The 17,213-nt window shown below is 45.8% G+C and overlaps 1 protein-coding gene across 1 annotated transcript in view; it reads left to right on the forward strand.

The window, feature by feature from the left end:
- The window catches only part of LOC311146299 (potassium channel subfamily T member 2-like), a gene marked incomplete at its 5' end in the record, with an annotated part of 53,827 nt that overhangs the window by 27,601 nt on the left and 9,013 nt on the right, over nucleotides 1–17,213 (forward strand). The window contains 10 exons of the mRNA XM_084182789.1: nucleotides 2,658–2,807; nucleotides 5,367–5,569; nucleotides 5,842–6,046; nucleotides 7,708–7,813; nucleotides 8,082–8,254; nucleotides 9,496–9,567; nucleotides 9,986–10,120; nucleotides 13,946–14,057; nucleotides 15,649–15,750; nucleotides 16,890–16,973. Coding sequence (XP_084038915.1) covers nucleotides 2,658–2,807; nucleotides 5,367–5,569; nucleotides 5,842–6,046; nucleotides 7,708–7,813; nucleotides 8,082–8,254; nucleotides 9,496–9,567; nucleotides 9,986–10,120; nucleotides 13,946–14,057; nucleotides 15,649–15,750; nucleotides 16,890–16,973 — 1,342 coding nt within the window. The remainder of the gene's footprint in view (nucleotides 1–2,657; nucleotides 2,808–5,366; nucleotides 5,570–5,841; nucleotides 6,047–7,707; nucleotides 7,814–8,081; nucleotides 8,255–9,495; nucleotides 9,568–9,985; nucleotides 10,121–13,945; nucleotides 14,058–15,648; nucleotides 15,751–16,889; nucleotides 16,974–17,213) is intronic.

Here is a 17,213-nt window from a genome sequence, read left to right on the forward strand (position 1 = left end):
TACCCACCAAGTCTCAACCCACCAAGTCTCTACCCACCAATCCACCAAGTCTCTACCCACCAAGTCTCTACCCACCAAGTCTCTACCCACCAAATCTCTACCTACCAAGTCTCTACCCACCAAGTCTCTACCCACCAAGTCTCTACCCACCAAGTCTCTACCACCAAGTCTCTACCCACCAACCCACCAAGTCTCTACCTACCAAGTCTCTACCCACCAACCCACCAAGGCTCTACCCACCAAGTCTCTACCCACCAACCCACCAAGTCTCTACCCACCAAGTCTCTACCTACCAAGTCTCTACCCACCAAGTCTCTACCCACCAAGTCTCTACCCACCAACCCACCAAGTCTCTACCTACAAAGTCTCTACCCACCAACCCACCAAGTCTCTATCCACCAAGTCTCTACCCACCAACCCACCAAGTCTCATCCTATCAAGTCTCTACCCACCAAGTCTCAACCCACCAAGTCTCTACCCACCTACCCACCAAGTCTCTACCCACCAATTCTCTACCCACCAAGTCTCTACCCACCAACCCACCAAGTCTCTACCCACCAAGTCTCTACCCACCAAGTCTCTACCCACCATGTCTCTACTTACCAAGTCTCTACCCACCAAGTCTCTACCCACCAAGTCTCTACCTACCAAGTCTCTACCCACCAAGTCTCTACCCACCAAGTCTCTACCCACCAAGTCTCTACCCACCAACTCACCAAGTCTCTACCCACCAAGCCTATACCCACCAAATATCTACCCACCAAGTCTCTACCCACCAAGTCTCTACCCACCAACCCACCAAGTCTCTACCCACCAAGTCTCTACCCACCAACCCACCAAGTCTCTACCCACCAAGCCTCTACCCACCAAATCTCTACCCACCAAGTCTCTACCCACCAAGTCTCTACCCACCAACCCACCAAGTCTCTACCCACCAAGTCTCTACCTACCAAGTCTCTACCTACCAAGTCTCTACCTACCAAGTCTCTACCCACCAAGTCTCAACCCACCAAGTCTCTACCCACCAAGTCTCTACCCACCAAGTCTCAACCCACCAAGTCTCTACCCACCAATCCACCAAGTCTCTACCCACCAAGTCTCTACCCACCAAGTCTCTACCCACCAAATCTCTACCTACCAAGTCTCTACCCACCAAGTCTCTACCCACCAAGTCTCTACCCACCAAGTCTCTACCACCAAGTCTCTACCCACCAACCCACCAAGTCTCTACCTACCAAGTCTCTACCCACCAACCCACCAAGGCTCTACCCACCAAGTCTCTACCCACCAACCCACCAAGTCTCTACCCACCAAGTCTCTACCTACCAAGTCTCTACCCACCAAGTCTCTACCCACCAAGTCTCTACCCACCAACCCACCAAGTCTCTACCTACAAAGTCTCTACCCACCAACCCACCAAGTCTCTATCCACCAAGTCTCTACCCACCAACCCACCAAGTCTCATCCTATCAAGTCTCTACCCACCAAGTCTCAACCCACCAAGTCTCTACCCACCTACCCACCAAGTCTCTACCCACCAAGTCTCTACCCACCAAGTCTCTACCCACCAACCCACCAAGTCTCTACCCACCAAGTCTCTACCCACCAAGTCTCTACCCACCATGTCTCTACTTACCAAGTCTCTACCCACCAAGTCTCTACCCACCAAGTCTCTACCTACCAAGTCTCTACCCACCAAGTCTCTACCCACCAAGTCTCTACCCACCAAGTCTCTACCCACCAACTCACCAAGTCTCTACCCACCAAGCCTATACCCACCAAATATCTACCCACCAAGTCTCTACCCACCAACCCACCAAGTCTCTACCCACCAAGTCTCTACCCACCAACCCACCAAGTCTCTACCCACCAAGCCTCTACCCACCAAATCTCTACCCACCAAGTCTCTACCCACCAAGTCTCTACCCACCAACCCACCAAGTCTCTACCCACCAAGTCTCTACCTACCAAGTCTCTACCTACCAAGTCTCTACCTACCAAGTCTCTACCCACCAAGTCTCAACCCACCAAGTCTCTACCCACCAAGTCTCTACCCACCAACCCACCAAGTCTCTACCCACCAAGTCTCTACCCACCAACCCACCAAGTCTCTACCTACCAAGTCTCTACCCACCAAGTCTCTACCCACCAATTCTCTACCTACCAAGTCTCAACCCACCAAGTCTCTACCTACCAAGTCTCTACCCACCAAGTCTCTACCCACCAAGTCTCTACCCACCAAGTCTCTACCCACCAAGTCCCTACCTACCAAGTCTCTACCCACCAAGTCTCTACCTACCAAGTCTCTACCCACCAAGTCTCTACCTACCAAGTCTCTACCCACTAAGTCTCTACCCACCAAGTCTCTACCCACCAAGTCTGTGAAAGGGAGAAACGTAAAGTCGCTTTGGATAAAAGCGTCTGCTAAATGGCATATTGTATTATAAACGTACAGCCCCTCATATTGTACCTATTGAATTGTCTGCAGCGAAAGCCCAGACTGAACCCAACTAAAAGTAACACTTCATATGAACACCCTCATAGTGCTTTACACAGCATTATATAGCAGCTCATAAAATATTATAATTATGCTTATAATGCATTATGAATAGTGTATTCCCAGGAAGTGTTACCAAACATTTCTCTATGTGCTTCAGGGAGGGGCAGCAGTCTCCAGAGCAGTGGCACAGGACTTATGGCAAGTGTTCCGGTAACGAGGTCTACAACATCGTCATGAGAGACAGCATCTTCTTCTCAGAATACATGGGGAAAAGCTTCCCCTACACCTCCTTCCATGCGCATAAGAGGTAAGTAGGTAACACCAATACCTCTTAGGGTCTAGTCCCAGGGTCTAGGCTCGCATACTGTCACGGTCGTGTGAAGGAATTGACCAAGGCGCAGCGTGTGAAACGAACATGGTACTTTATTTAGTAAAGCACAAAAACCAAGAAAACACGACTAGTGAAGTCCACAGTCAACCTGACTGAAAACGGAAACAAAAACCCACAAAACCAAGGTGAAACCACACAGTTTAAATATGGCTCCCAATCAGAGATAACGAGCCGACAGCTGTCACTCGTTACCTCCGATTGGGAGTCACATGAATACAAACAAGGAAGACAACCACCTAGACACCCCAACCAAACAGCACACAACAAAACGAACACACCCTCTACCCAACCTAACCCACACAACACCCAACAATACAAACACACCCTGGTTCATAAACAACGTCCCGGAACCAGAGCGTGACAGTACCCCCCCCTAAAGGTGCGAACCCCGGGCGCACCAACATAAAGTCTAGGGGAGGGTCTGGGTGGGCGTCTGTCCACGGTGGCGGCTCTGGCCCCGGTCGTGATCCCCACCCCACCACAGTCACAAACTGCTTAAGTAGCCTCCTCCCCCTGACCACCCTCCAAACTAACCCACCTGGATAAAGGGGCAGCTCCGGACGAAGAGGCAGCACCGGACTAAGGGACAGCACCGGATTAAGGGGCAGCACCGGACTAAGGGGCAGATCCTGGCTGGTTGGCTCTGGCGGATCCTGGCTGGACGGCTCTGGCGGATCCTGGCTGGCGGAAGGCTCTGGCTGATCCTGTCTGGCAGAAGGCTCTGGCTGATCCTGTCTGGCGGAAGGCTCTGGCTGATCCTGTCTGGCGGAAGGCTCTGGCTGATCCTGTCTGGCGGAAGGCTCTGGCTGATCCTGTCTGGCGGAAGGCTCTGGCTGATCCTGTCTGGCGGAAGGCTCTGGCTGATCCTGTCTGGCGGAAGGCTCTGGCTGATCCTGTCTGGCGGAAGGCTCTGGCTGCTCCTGTCTGGCGGAAGGCTCTGGCTGCTCCTGTCTGGCGGAGAGCTCTAGCGGCTCCGGTCTGGCGGACGGCTCTGAAGGCTCATGGCAGACGGGCGGCTTTGCAGGCTCAGTACAGACGGGCAGTTCCTGCGGCGCTTGGCAGACGGACAGTTCAGACGGCGTTGGGCAGACGGGCAGTTCAGGCGCCGTTGGGCAGACGGGCAGTTCAGACGGCGTTGGGCAGACGGGCAGTTCAGGCGCCGTTGGGCAGACGGGCAGTTCAGGATCCGTCGGCCAGCCATGAGCAGCCAGATCCGTCGGCCAGCCATGAGCAGCCAGATCCGTCGGCCAGCCATGAGCAGCCAGATCCGTCAGCCAGCCATGAGCAGCCAGATCCGTCAGCCAGCCATGAGCAGCCAGATCCTTCAGCCTGCCATGAGCCGTCCAGCCAGGATCCGCCAGAGCCAGCCAGCCAGGATCCGCCCCTTAGCCAGGTGCTGTCCCTTAGCCCGGTGCTGCCCCTAAATCCAGGTGGAGTAAGTTGGAGGGTGGTCATGTGGAGGAGGCTAGGGAAGCGGGTGGTGACTAAGGTGGGGTGGGGACCACGACCAGGGCCAGAACCGCCACCGTGGACAGACGCCCACCCAGACCCTCCCCGAGACTGTATGCTGGTGCGCCCGGAGTGCGCACCTTTAGGGGGGGGTACTGTAACACTCTGGCTCCGGGACTTTTGTATTTGAGCCAGGGTGTATTGTGTTTTGTTGGGTTTTGGGTATTTTCTATGTTGGTAGTTCTGTTGTGTGTGTTTCTAGGTTTGGTCATTGACTCCCAATCGGAGGTAACGAGTGTCAGCTGTCGGCTCGTTATCTCTGATTGGGAGCCATATTTATTCTGTATGTTTTCTTGTGGGCATTGTGGGTTATTGTTCCGTTTCTGTCAGTTTAGCAGAGGACTTCACGAATCGTCGTTTGTTTTGTATTTCGGTGCTTTTTTCAATTAAAGTTAGCATGTTCACTCAACGCGCTGCGCTTTGGTCCGTTCATTCATCAGACGATCGTGACACATACTTTCTCTTATTAAGCCTCACTACTGACAAATTACCACATTTTCTTCTGATACCGGTTCCAATGGTTTGATTTTCTGTGCTATTTCAGTTGTGTCCATGGATGGGAACGGACATGTGGGCTCAGAAACTCAATGCCCACTTTTTCATCAACACGCCACGTATCCAGTACACATCATCCAAAAATAAGATTGAAAGGTGCACTGATCCTACACATGTTAAACCAGCCCTATTTATGTTTCTTCTAATACAGGTGACAATATGTAAGTCAAGGGTCAAGAGTAGGGCCCTGACCACATGAACTTACCAGGAAAAGCTTTGGGCCATAGAAAAAAACTCTGTTTACTGTATAGGCTAGAAATGGGCCCCCACGTTTTTCCTGGTCTCGGTCAGGAAAACTCAGGGCCCCAGACAATGGCTTTGAACAGACATCACTCTCCCTCTGGTATTGCCCTCTGTACCTCCAGCCTGTGTGATCTAACCCTAACCCTCTATCTCTATCTCTGTCCTCAGGTATGGCGTGTGTCTGATCGGGGTGTGCCGGGAGGACAGTAAGAGCATCCTGCTGAACCCCGGGCCCCAGTTCAGAATGAGCCCCAATGACAGCTGCTTCTACATCAACATTACTAAGGAGGAGAACACTACGTTTAAGACTCAGAGGGAGAGGAGGGGTAGCCGGCCCCGTCTGCCTGTACACAGTGTCATCGCCAGCATGGGTCAGTAATATGAGCTCTGTTCCAATATCAAAACGTGTGTACTACCTAGTATAAAGTGATGTATTGGACAAGTATATTAAGCAGTGGTGTAAAGTACTTCAGTAAAAATACTTTAGAGTACTATTTAAGTAGTTTTTTTGGGGTATCTTTACTTTACTTTACTATAGTATTTTCAGAAATATTATGAATGAATTGACTTGTAAGACACAGAAATATGCCCACAATAAATAGGATGTTGTAAATGTTTGTCTGTTCTTTGTATCCTTGTTCAGGCACTGTGGCCGTAGACCTCCAGGACACAGGCTGTGGGCCCACTCTCTGTCTCCCCCCAGAGGACATCAAGGGTAACAGCAGGAAGCCCAGCATCGGCCCTGTGCTAGAGGTGCCAGACACTTCCTCTATGCACACAGGTGACCTCTATAGCGACCAATCAGAGGACGAGACCCTGCCCTCCAACGAGAACCTATCAACTGAGGGGTATGTTTTATTTTATTTTTCACAGGAGGTTAGTGGCACTTTAATTGGGGAGAACGGGCTCGTGGTAATGACTGGAGCGGAATAGTATCAGATACATCAAACACATTGTATTTTTATTTTTTATTTTTATTCAGCCTTTATTTAACTAGGCAAGTCAGTTAAGAACAAATTGTTATTCAGAATGACGGCCTACCAAAAGGCAAAAGGCCTCCTGCTGGGACGGGGCTGGGATTTAAAAAATTTATATATATAAATATAGGACCAAACACACATCACAACAAGAGAGACAACACAACACTACATAAAGAGAGACCTAAGACAACAACATAGCATGGCAGCAACACATCATGGTACAAACATTATTGGGCACAGACAACAGCACAAAGGGCAAGAAGGTAGAGACAACAATACATCACGCGAAACAGCCACAACTGTCAGTAAGAGTGTCCATGATTGAGTCTTTGAATGAAGAGATGGAGATACAACTGTCCAGTTTGAGTGTTTTTTGCAGCTCGTTCCAGTGGCTAGCTGAAGCAAACTGAAAAGAGGAGCGACCCAGGGATGTGTGTGCCTTGGGGACCTTTAAGAGAATGCAACTGGCAGAACGGGTGTGGTATGTGGAGGATGAGGGCTGCAGTAGGTATCTCAGATAGGGGGGAGTGAGGCCTAAGAGGGTTTTTATAGCTAAGCATCAACCAGTGGGTCTTGCAACGGGTATACAGAGATGACCAGTTTACAGAGGATGATAGAGTGCAGTGATGTGTCCTATAAGGAGCATTGGTGGCAAATCTGATGGCCGAATGGTAAAGAACATCTAGCCGCTCGAGAGCACCCTTACCTGCCAATCTATAAATTATGTCTCCGTAATCTAGCATGGGTAGGATGGTGATCTGAATCAGGGTTAGCACATGGTCTTTGGCACATGGTTTGATGCCATTCCATTAGCGCCGTTCCAGCCTTTATTATGAGCCGTTCTCCCCTCAGCAGCCTCCACTGTTATTTATATAAGAGGTAACCCTGATACCAATATGTCTTACTTTCTGTTCTGAAATTAGATCTTTTTTTGGGGTGGAAAGAGACAATGTTAGCCTTGTGGTCATTTCAATAGAGTTAGGTGTCTCCAAATTTGGTCCTGGAGTGCTGCAGTGTGTGCAGGGTTTTGTTGTAGCTCAGCACTAACACACTTGATTCAATTAGCCATGGTCCAGAACACAGGAGGCTGGTGGCACCTTAATTGGGTAGGATGGGCTCGTGGTAATGACTGGAGCGGAAAAGGCGGGATGGTATCAAATACATCAAACACATGGTTTTCATGGTTTCCATGGTTTCCATGGTTTCATGGTTTCCATGGTTTCCATGTGTTTGATACCATTCCATTTGCTCCGTTCCAGCCATTATTATGAGCCGTCCTCCCCTCAGCAGCCTCCTGTGTTGCAGAATGAAGACCATGCATAGATTGAATAAGGTAGGTTAGTGTTGGGCTGGAACAAAAGCTTGCACACCCAGTAGCTTTCCAAGACTGGAATTGGAGACTCTCTGCAGTAGATGATGCATTGTGAGGCAATCATGACATTTGTTTGGCCATTCATTTGAATGGGAGATACATACCCTACTGCCCACCCCTGCAGTAAGATATGAATTCTGTGTCTGTTTATTTCAAGCTATGTGAAAGGCTATCCTCCCAACCTGCCCTACATCGGTAGTTCTCCAACACTGTGCCATCTATTGAAGGAGAAAGTACCATACTGTTGCCTCAGACTGGAAAGGGTAAATGATGCAAATCACTCATTCAGTTAAATAAATATACTGTAGGTAGTTTTAAGTCATGTTAACCATTGGCACTGTTGAGACTGGTTTCCAGACACAGATTAAGCCGAGTCCTAAACTAAAAAGCATGCACAATGGAGAATCTTTATCTGTGTCCAGGAAACCATCCCACAAGTATAGCCTGTTATATATACTGTATATATATTTTTTATATATATATAATTTTAAAAAGCAACAACACACAAATATACGTTTATTCTCCCCATAGGGTTGTGAGCATAACAACTTTGAGGATGCCAAAGCGTACAACTTTAAGAACAAGCTGATCATTGTGTCGGCTGAGACGGCGGGGAATGGACTGTACAACTTCATCGTCCCACTTAGAGCTTCCTACAGACTAAAGAAGGAGCTGAACCCCATTGTGCTGCTTCTGGATAATCAGTAAGAAGACTGTTTAAAAAAATTATGTTATCCTTTTTATTGAGCTGCCCTCTTGGCCAGGTCTCCCTTGTAAAAGAGGTAGGGTTGCAAGATTCCAGCAACTTCCCAGGTTTTACAGAAATCCTGGTTGGAATATTCTAGAAATAATGAGGGAATAAGCAGAAAATCCAGAATCCTCCAACCAGGATTTCTGGAAACCTGGGAATTTTGGGAAAGTTACCGGAATTTTGCAACCCTAAAAAGAGGTCTTCTGACCTCAATGGGATGTCCTGGATATTTTTTTTTTAGATAAAATAAAAACATTTTGCTCTTGCTCCCTTTCGGGAATATATCAAATGATGTTTTTTGATAAATGGAAAGAGACATCCATTACAAAACACCAAAAAATGGTCAAATAAGCCTACACTTGTAACCTTAATTGATACGTCCGCACGCGTTGATTGAATTGATGTGTTCACACACATCCCAGTCACTCATCTCTGCCTTGGACTTATCATCAAACCAAACCGCATTTTGGAGTGGATTTCCAGCCGTTTTCAAGTTCATTCGCTCATTTTTCATGCAACTGACATGTGGTAATGATAAATAATAGTGTAATAGCCTACAGTTTTCTTGACATCTTTGTTTTAATTATTATGATAGGCTCATGTTTTACTGGTACGGCATACCCCCGGTACCGGATTACTTTCCCCCCTGATTTTATATCAAGCAAGGCAGCGCCTCCTACCATATTTAGTCTATTTTACAGTAATATCTTTCGGATATGTCTGGTTGGGTACTGTGACAGCGAAAAATAACACTATCTGTGCATATGGACAATAAAGATGTATTCAATTTAATTACAGTGCATTAGGAACGTATTCAGAACCCTTTACTTTTTCCACATTTTGTTACGTTGCAGCCTTATTCTAAAATGGATTAAATTGTCCCCCCCCCCTCATCAATCTACACACAATACCCCATAATGACAAAGCAAAAACAGGTTTTTATAAATCTTTGCAAATGTATAAAATAAAAAAACGGAAATATCACATTTACATAAGTATTACTTTCATTATGGGGTATTGTGTGTAGATTGATGAGGAACAATTCGTAATTTAATCAATTTTAGAATAAGACTAACGTAACAAAATGTGGAAAAAGGGAAGGGGTCTGAATCATTTCAGAATGAACTGTATATTAAATTATATTCTGTTCTGTTCTGTTCTATGTTGTTATGGTGTGCTCTGTTGTCTCACCAGGCCTGACACGCAGTTCCTGGAGGCTGTCTGTGGACTCCCCATGGTTTACTACATGGTGGGCTCCATCGATAAGTATGCACACACACACACACCCTCATCACACACTTTATAACCTTATACATGATCTTCTTTAGTGTATGTTCTGCATTTCTATGTGGCACTCTTCTAGTCTCTCTATCAATAGTACATCTCAAGGAAACAGAATGAATGAACCAAAAAGAGCCATTTCTGAATTTTTTATTTATTTTTATTTCACCTTTATTTAATCAGGTAAGCCAGTTGAGAACAAGTTCTCATTTACAACTGCGACCTCATAAAGTCCTGTGTAGAAAGTCATCTTCTTGACAGCCTCCAAGATACTATCAGTTACAAATTCTCTCTCCACATTGAATCCTTCATAGATTGCTAGCTCATATGCAGGGTCCAGAGTTGTTCCTGGTTAGGGGAAATAAGTCAAATTCAAGTAAAATGTGTGTGTGTGTTTCCCTAGCCTGGATGACCTCCTGCGCTGCGGCGTGTCCTTTGCAGCCAACATGGTGGTGGTGGACAAGGAGAGCACCATGAGTGCAGAAGAGGACTACATGGCTGACGCCAAGACCATCGTCAATGTACAGACACTGTTCAGGTACCTCAACCCCTATCAATGTACAGACACTGTTCAGGTAGCAGAACCATTGTCAATGTGCAAACACTGGTACCAAAGTCACTGTCATGGTTTTAACCTTTGGTCAAAATAATGTATAATCGAATATACTGGACCACATCTTCAGACATTTTATGCAGGCATTTCTATGATATCAAAAGTGTCACACAGTTGAACATTTTAGAGGTGGGTTTCAAAGATTAATTTATATGACAGGGATTTTTTTTCAACCGTGTAGATTAAAGTACACACTGCAGAGCTAGTTTCCTTGGCAACCTTGCCACACTGCATCAGTGAATCCATTTGTTTTCTGATTGATTGAAGTCACTCATCTCATATTTCGTGTTGTCAGACAGTTAATCAAATAAATGTCAACTCACCTTATAATTTTCACCAGACAACGTAGAAGCTTGCACAAACATTGAAACACTTTGATTTGGGGTTTATGTTTCATGAATTGCTCCCACTGTTATTATATAGTATAATAAGATATCAATAGGATATAACCTATATTATAAACTGTGTGGTTCGAGCCCTGAATGCTGATTGGCTGACAGCCGTGGTATATCAGACCGTATACCTCGGGTATGACAAAACATTTGTTTTTACTGCTCTAATTACGTTGGTAACCAGTTTATAATAGCAATAAGGCACCTCGGGGGTTTGTGGTATATGGGCAATATACCACGGCTAAGGGCTGTATCCAGGCACTCCGCGTTGTGTTGCGCATAAGAACAGCCCTTAGCCGTGGTATATTGGCCATATACCACAACTCCTCGGGCCTTATTGCTTAATTAGGTAGCTAGTATATACCCATACACAGTAGTATAGGTAGCAGTTCTTCGCTAAATAGTGCTAGACCTGGAATGGTGTTAGTAGATAGCCTTGCTGTTTTTTTCTTGGGTCGCACAAGTTTATTAGCTAGGCTATTAATTCATAGTTATTCATTTCATCTAGTCATTCATTTAAGTGAGTATACAAAACATTAAGGACACCTGCTCTTTCCATGACATAGACTGACCAGGTGAATCCAGGTGAAAGCTATGATCCCTTATTGATGTCACTTGTTAAATCCACTTCAAATCAGTGTAGATGAAGGAGAGGGGGCAGGTTAAAAGAAGGATTTTTAAGCCTTGAGACAAGTGAGCCATGGATTGTGTATGTGTGCCATTCAGAGGGTGAATGGGCAATACTAAAGATTTAAGTGGCTTTGAACGGGGTATGGTAGTACAGTGCATTCGGAAAGTATTCAGACCCCTTGACTTTTTCCACATTTTGTTACGTTACAGCCTTACGTTAATAGCCTTTTATTAAATTAAAAATATATAATATAATACAGAAATATCACATTTACATAAGTATTCAATCCCTTTACTCAGTACTTTTGTTGAAGGACCTTTGGCAGCGATTACAGCCTTGTGTCTTCTTGGGTATGACGCTACAAGCTTGGCACACATGAATTTGGGGAGTTTCTCCCATTCTTCTCTACAGATACTCTCAAAATATGCCAGGTTGAATGGGGAGCGTCGCTGCACAACTATTTTCAGGTCTCTCCAGAGATGTTCGATCAGGGCTCTGGCTGGGCCATTCAAGGACATTCAGAGACTTATCCCGAAGCCACTCCTGCATTGTCTTGGCTGTGTGCTTAGGGTCGTTGTCCTGTTGGAAGGTGAACCTTCGCCCCAGTCTGAGGTTCTGAGCGCTCTGGAGCAGGTTTTCATCAAGTATCTCTCTGTACCTTGCTCCGTTCATCTTTCCCTCGATCCTGACTAGTCTCCCAGTCCCTTCTGCTGAAACGCATCCCCACAGCATGAAGCTGCCACCACAATGCTTCACCTTAGGGATGGTGCCAGGTTTCCTCCAGACGCTTCCGTCTGGCCACTCTACCATAAAGGCCTGATTGGAGGAGTGCTGCAGAGGTGATTGTCCATCTGGAAGGTTCTCCCATCTCCACAGAGGAACTTTGGAGCTCTGTCAGAGTGACCATTGGGTTCTCGGTCACCTCCCTGACCAAGGCCCTTCTCCCCCGATTGCTCAGTTTGGCCGGGCGGCCAAAAGAGTCTTGGTGGTTCCAAACTTCTTCCATTTAAGAATGAGGGAGGCCACTGTGTTCTTGGGAACCTTCAATGCTGCAGAAATGTTTTGGTACCCTTCCCCATATCTGTGCCTCGACACAATCCTGTCTCTGAGCTCTACGGACAATTCCTTCGACCTTATTGCTTGCTTTTTCCTTTGACATGCACTGTCAACTATGGGACCTTATATAGACAGGTGTGTGCCGTTCCAAATCATGTCCAATCAATTGAATTTACCACAGGTGGACTCCAATCAAGTTGTAGAAACATCTCAAGGATGATCAATGGAAACAGGATGCACCGGAGCTCAATTTCGAGTCTCATAGCAAAGGGTCTGAATACTTATGTAAATAAGGTATTTCTGTTTTTTATTTTTTATACATTTGAAAAAAATTCTTACAACCTGTTTTCGCTATGTCATTATGGGGTATTGTGTGTAGATTGATGAGGACAAAAAAAAAAAAAAAAAAAAAATGTGGAAAAAGTGAAGGGGTCTGAATACTTTCCAAATGCACTATAGGTGCCAGGCGCAGGTTTTTCACGCTCAACAGTTTTCTGTGTGTATCAAGAATGGTCCACCACCCAAAGGACTTCCAGCCAACTTGATACATCTGTGGGAAGCATTGGAGTCAACATGCGCCGGCATCCACCTCAAGCTGAACCTTGGCAAGACGGAGCTGCTCTTCCTCCCGGGGAAGGACTGCCTGTTCCATGATCTCGCCATCACGGTTGACAACTCCGTTGTGTCCTCCTCCCAGAGTGCGAAGAGCCTTGGCGTGACCCTGGACAACACCCTGTCGTTCTCCGCTCTCATGCTCTACAACATTCGGAGAGTACGACCCTGCCTTACACAGGAAGCGGCACAGGTCCTAATCCAGGCACTTGTCATCTCCCGTCTGGATTACTGCAACTCGCTGTTGGCTGGGCTCCCTGCCTGTGCCATTAAACCCCTACAACTCATCCAGAATGCCGCAGCCCGTCTGGTGTTTAACCTTCCCAAGTTCTCTCACGTCACCCCGCTCCTCCGCACACTCCACTGACTTCCAGTTGAAGCTTGCATCTGCTACAAGACCATGGTGCTTGCCTACGGAGCTGTGAGGGGAACGGCACCTCCGTACCTTCAGGCTCTGATCAGTCCCTACACCCAAACGAGGGCATTGCGTTCATCCACCTCTGGCCTTCTGGCCCCCCTACCTCTGCGGAAGCACAGTTCCCGCTCAGCCCAGTCAAAACTGTTCGCTGCTCTGGCACCCCAATGGTGGAACAAGCTCCCTCACGACGCCAGGACAGCGGAGTCACTCACCACCTTCCGGAGACATTTGAAACCCCACCTCTTTAAGGAATACCTGGGATAGGATAAAGTAATCCTTCTACCCCCCCCCCCCCCCCCCCCCCCAAAAAAAAATAAAAAAATAACATTGTAAAGTGGTTATCCCACTGGCTATAAGGTGAATGCACCAATTTGTAAGTCGCTCTGGATAAGAGCGTCTGCTAAATGACGTAAATGTAATGTAAATGAACTCTTCCGACACGTTGTAGAGTCCATTCCCCGATGAATTGAGGCTGTTCTGAGGGCAACTCAATATTAGGAAGGTGTTCCTAATATTTGGTATGCTCAGTGTATTTTGGATGTCACATTTGATTACAAAGTTGACATTTTGTTCTGCCATTGTGATTTTCAGTTTGATTTAGTTCAGTTAATCTCAGCTATATTGCGTTTCTTCTCATCCAGGTTGTTCCCCAGCCTCAGTATCATCGCAGAGCTAACCCACCCGGCCAACATGAGGTTTATGCAGTTCAGAGCTAAGGACTGGTACTCTCTGGCTCTCTCTAAACTGGAGAAGGTAAGCCGTCACTGAATGTACACAAACTGTACTTCAAGGCCGAGATTCAGTCCAAGGCGCGTTATAGAGAAACGCATTGGACAGCTGACAATGCGCATTTTAAAAGCAATGTCCCTGACGTTTGCGGAGATTATATTCATGCTGTAGATGTAAGCTCAAGCATAAATTAAAAGGCACGTTGTCGACTGTTCAGTGTGCTGCTCTATAACACGCCTTGGATTGAATCCCAGCCCAATCTGTAGATGTCTCTAAATGCAAAGTTTACAACTATTTATTGTTGTCTACAGTACCACAACGGACCAGGGTTGGAGTCAATTCCATTTAAATTCCAGTCAATTCAGGAAGTAGACTGAAACTCCAATTCTCTTTAATGCTTTTCAATGAGAAACATTTTGAATTAGAGTTTGGTTTACTTTCTGAATTGACTGGAATTGACCCCAACCCTGGTACGGAATATACATTGAGTAGTCTTCAAAGCAAAGGAACAGAAGGTTATAGAATCATTATGTAAAGACTAGACAGTACAACATTTACATTTTAGCAGACGCTCTTATCCAGAGCGACTTACAGTTAGTGAGTGCATACATTTTTCACACTGGCCCCCCGTGGGAATCGAACACACAACCCTGGTGTCGCAAACGCCATGCTCTACTAACTGAGCTACACGGGGCCAAGCATATTATTTTTCCATAGCCCACTCAAACAACACCAGATGTTGGACCTTTTTTCCTATGAGAAATTATCATTCATAGACACATGTGACATGTAACATTTTCAGGGGTAATATGTTATGCGTATGCATCCTTTCCTTAATACGATTTCAATATCGTTCCTGTTGCGGTGTACCTTTTTCACCTCATACCAGTATCGACCACCAGGTGGTGCTCTCGCTCAAATATCAAATCAAATGTTTGTCACATGAGCCGAATACAACAGGCACAGACCTTAACATGAAATACTTACTTACAAGCCCTTAACCAACAATGCAGTTCAAGAAAGAGTTAAGAAAATATTTACTAAATAAACTAAATAATAATAATAATCGTAACCTCTTCTTGAGTACCCCCATTTGGTCGGTTACAGTTCTAACACCTGAAGGACTTGATGATAAGGTGACCAGTTGAATCAGGTTATGCTGTACTGCAATAGATTAAATAAGTGGAACAGCTGGTTTATTCAAGGAAAGGTTTGCAGAACGCTGCCCTAACATCCCACTGGGCAAAAACTAGTTGAAAAAAGTTGTTTCCACTTTATCTCAACCAAAAAATGCAATGTGATGATGTTAAATCAACATGGAAAACTGATTGGATTTGCAAAAAGTCATCAACGTAGGGGAATTTTGTATTTTTTTAAAAATCCAACTTTTAACCTAAATTCAATGACATGGTGAATTTGTTGGTTGAATTCACGTTAGTTGACAACTCAACCAAAAGTAAATCAAAACTAGATGTTGAACGGACGTCTGCCCAGTGGGATTAGTGTGTTGGTCATTCTGTGCCCCTGTTACATGTCTATGGGAGCTGAAAGAGCTTTGTGATTCTTGCATGTGTTGAAAAGAGCTCCACAAATAAAATGTATTATTATTGATTAGAAAGAGCGGGAGAAAGGTTCCAACCTGGCCTTCATGTTCCGCCTGCCGTTCGCTGCAGGGAGGGTCTTCAGTATCGGCATGCTGGACACTCTCCTCTACCAGGTAACCAGGCAGGACCCACCTGTTCTGTACAGTAGCAAAGAAGTTAAGAATGTATACTCACTGTTGAACTAGCTACCTTTTAAGTAGAGGTTGTTCTGTACTATATTCAGAGGCTAATCTTTTTAATTAGCCTACAGAGACTCATCTTTTGAATTAGCCTACAGAGACTAATCTTTTGAATTAGCCTACAGAGACTAATCTTTTGAATTAGCCTACAGAGACTAATCTTTTTAATTAGCCTACAGAGACTAATCTTTTTAATTAGCCTACAGAGGCTAATTTATTTAATTAGCCTACAGAGGCTAATCTCTTTAATTAGCCTACATAGGCTAATCTCTTTAATTATCCTACAGAGGCTTGTTAAAACAAGGTTATATCTGTGGCACAGACTGACTTTGCTTAAGGGCATGTACTGTAGCAATTATAGTTATTTATTCCACAATTTTGTACCTCCCAGATATTTAATGTTAAAATGTGTAACATTGTTTTTACTGTTACAATGTGTTCACATGTATCCCAGTGTCCATAGAACATAATGCTAGTTGAATTGGACTGTGTTGATTTCTGGGTGACCAGGAATGACCCTTTTATTTAACGATTATGAACATGAACACTGTTTGACATAATTTCCTTACCTTCTCTTCTGTTTGTCCTGTCCTGTCTATCCTGTCTACCCTGTCTGTCCTGACCTGTCTGTCCTGTCCTGTCTGTCCTGTCCTGTCTGTCCTGTCTATCCTGTCTGTCCTGCCCTGTCTGTCCTGTCCTTTCTACCTGTCTGTGCTGTCTGTCCTATCTGTCCTGTCCTGTCTGTCTGTCCTGTCCTATCTGTCCTGTCCTGTCTGTCTGTCATATCCTATCTGTCTGTCCTGTCCTATCTGTCCTGTCCTGTCCTGTCCTGTCTGTCCTGTCCTGTCCTTTCTACCTGTGTGTGCTGTCTGTCCTATCTATCCTGTCTGTCTGTCTGTCTGTCTGTCTGTCTGTCTGTCTGTCTGTCTGTCTGTCTGTCTGTCTGTCTGTCTGTCTGTCTGTCTGTCTGTCTGTCTGTCCTGTCTGTCCTGTCCTTTCTACCTGTCTGTGCTGTCTGTCTGTCTGTCTGTCCTGTCCTGTCCTGTCCTGTCCTGTCCTGTCTGCCATCCCAGTCGTTTGTCAAAGACTATATTATCTCCATCACCAGGCTGCTGCTGGGCCTGGACACCACCCCGGGCTCTGGCTTCCTCTGCTCTGTGAGTTACTCTCTGGGTGCATCTCAATGGTCAAAAGTGGCTTCCTCTCCAGGTCTCAGACGGCAGGAAAGAAGACAAGGAAAGGAGGCCTCTGTAGACTATTGAGATGCACCCGTTGTACTGTACAGTAGTCCTATGTGTGACAGCACAGCAGCTAAGATCAGAAAATAAACTCAGTGCAGGCTTTCTTTGCCTGTCCAAATCCTTACATTGACAGGTAAAAGATACTCCACAATCATT

Source organism: Coregonus lavaretus (genome assembly GCF_964263955.1).
Source record: "Coregonus lavaretus genome assembly, chromosome: 19".
Lineage (NCBI taxonomy): Eukaryota > Metazoa > Chordata > Actinopteri > Salmoniformes > Salmonidae > Coregonus > Coregonus lavaretus.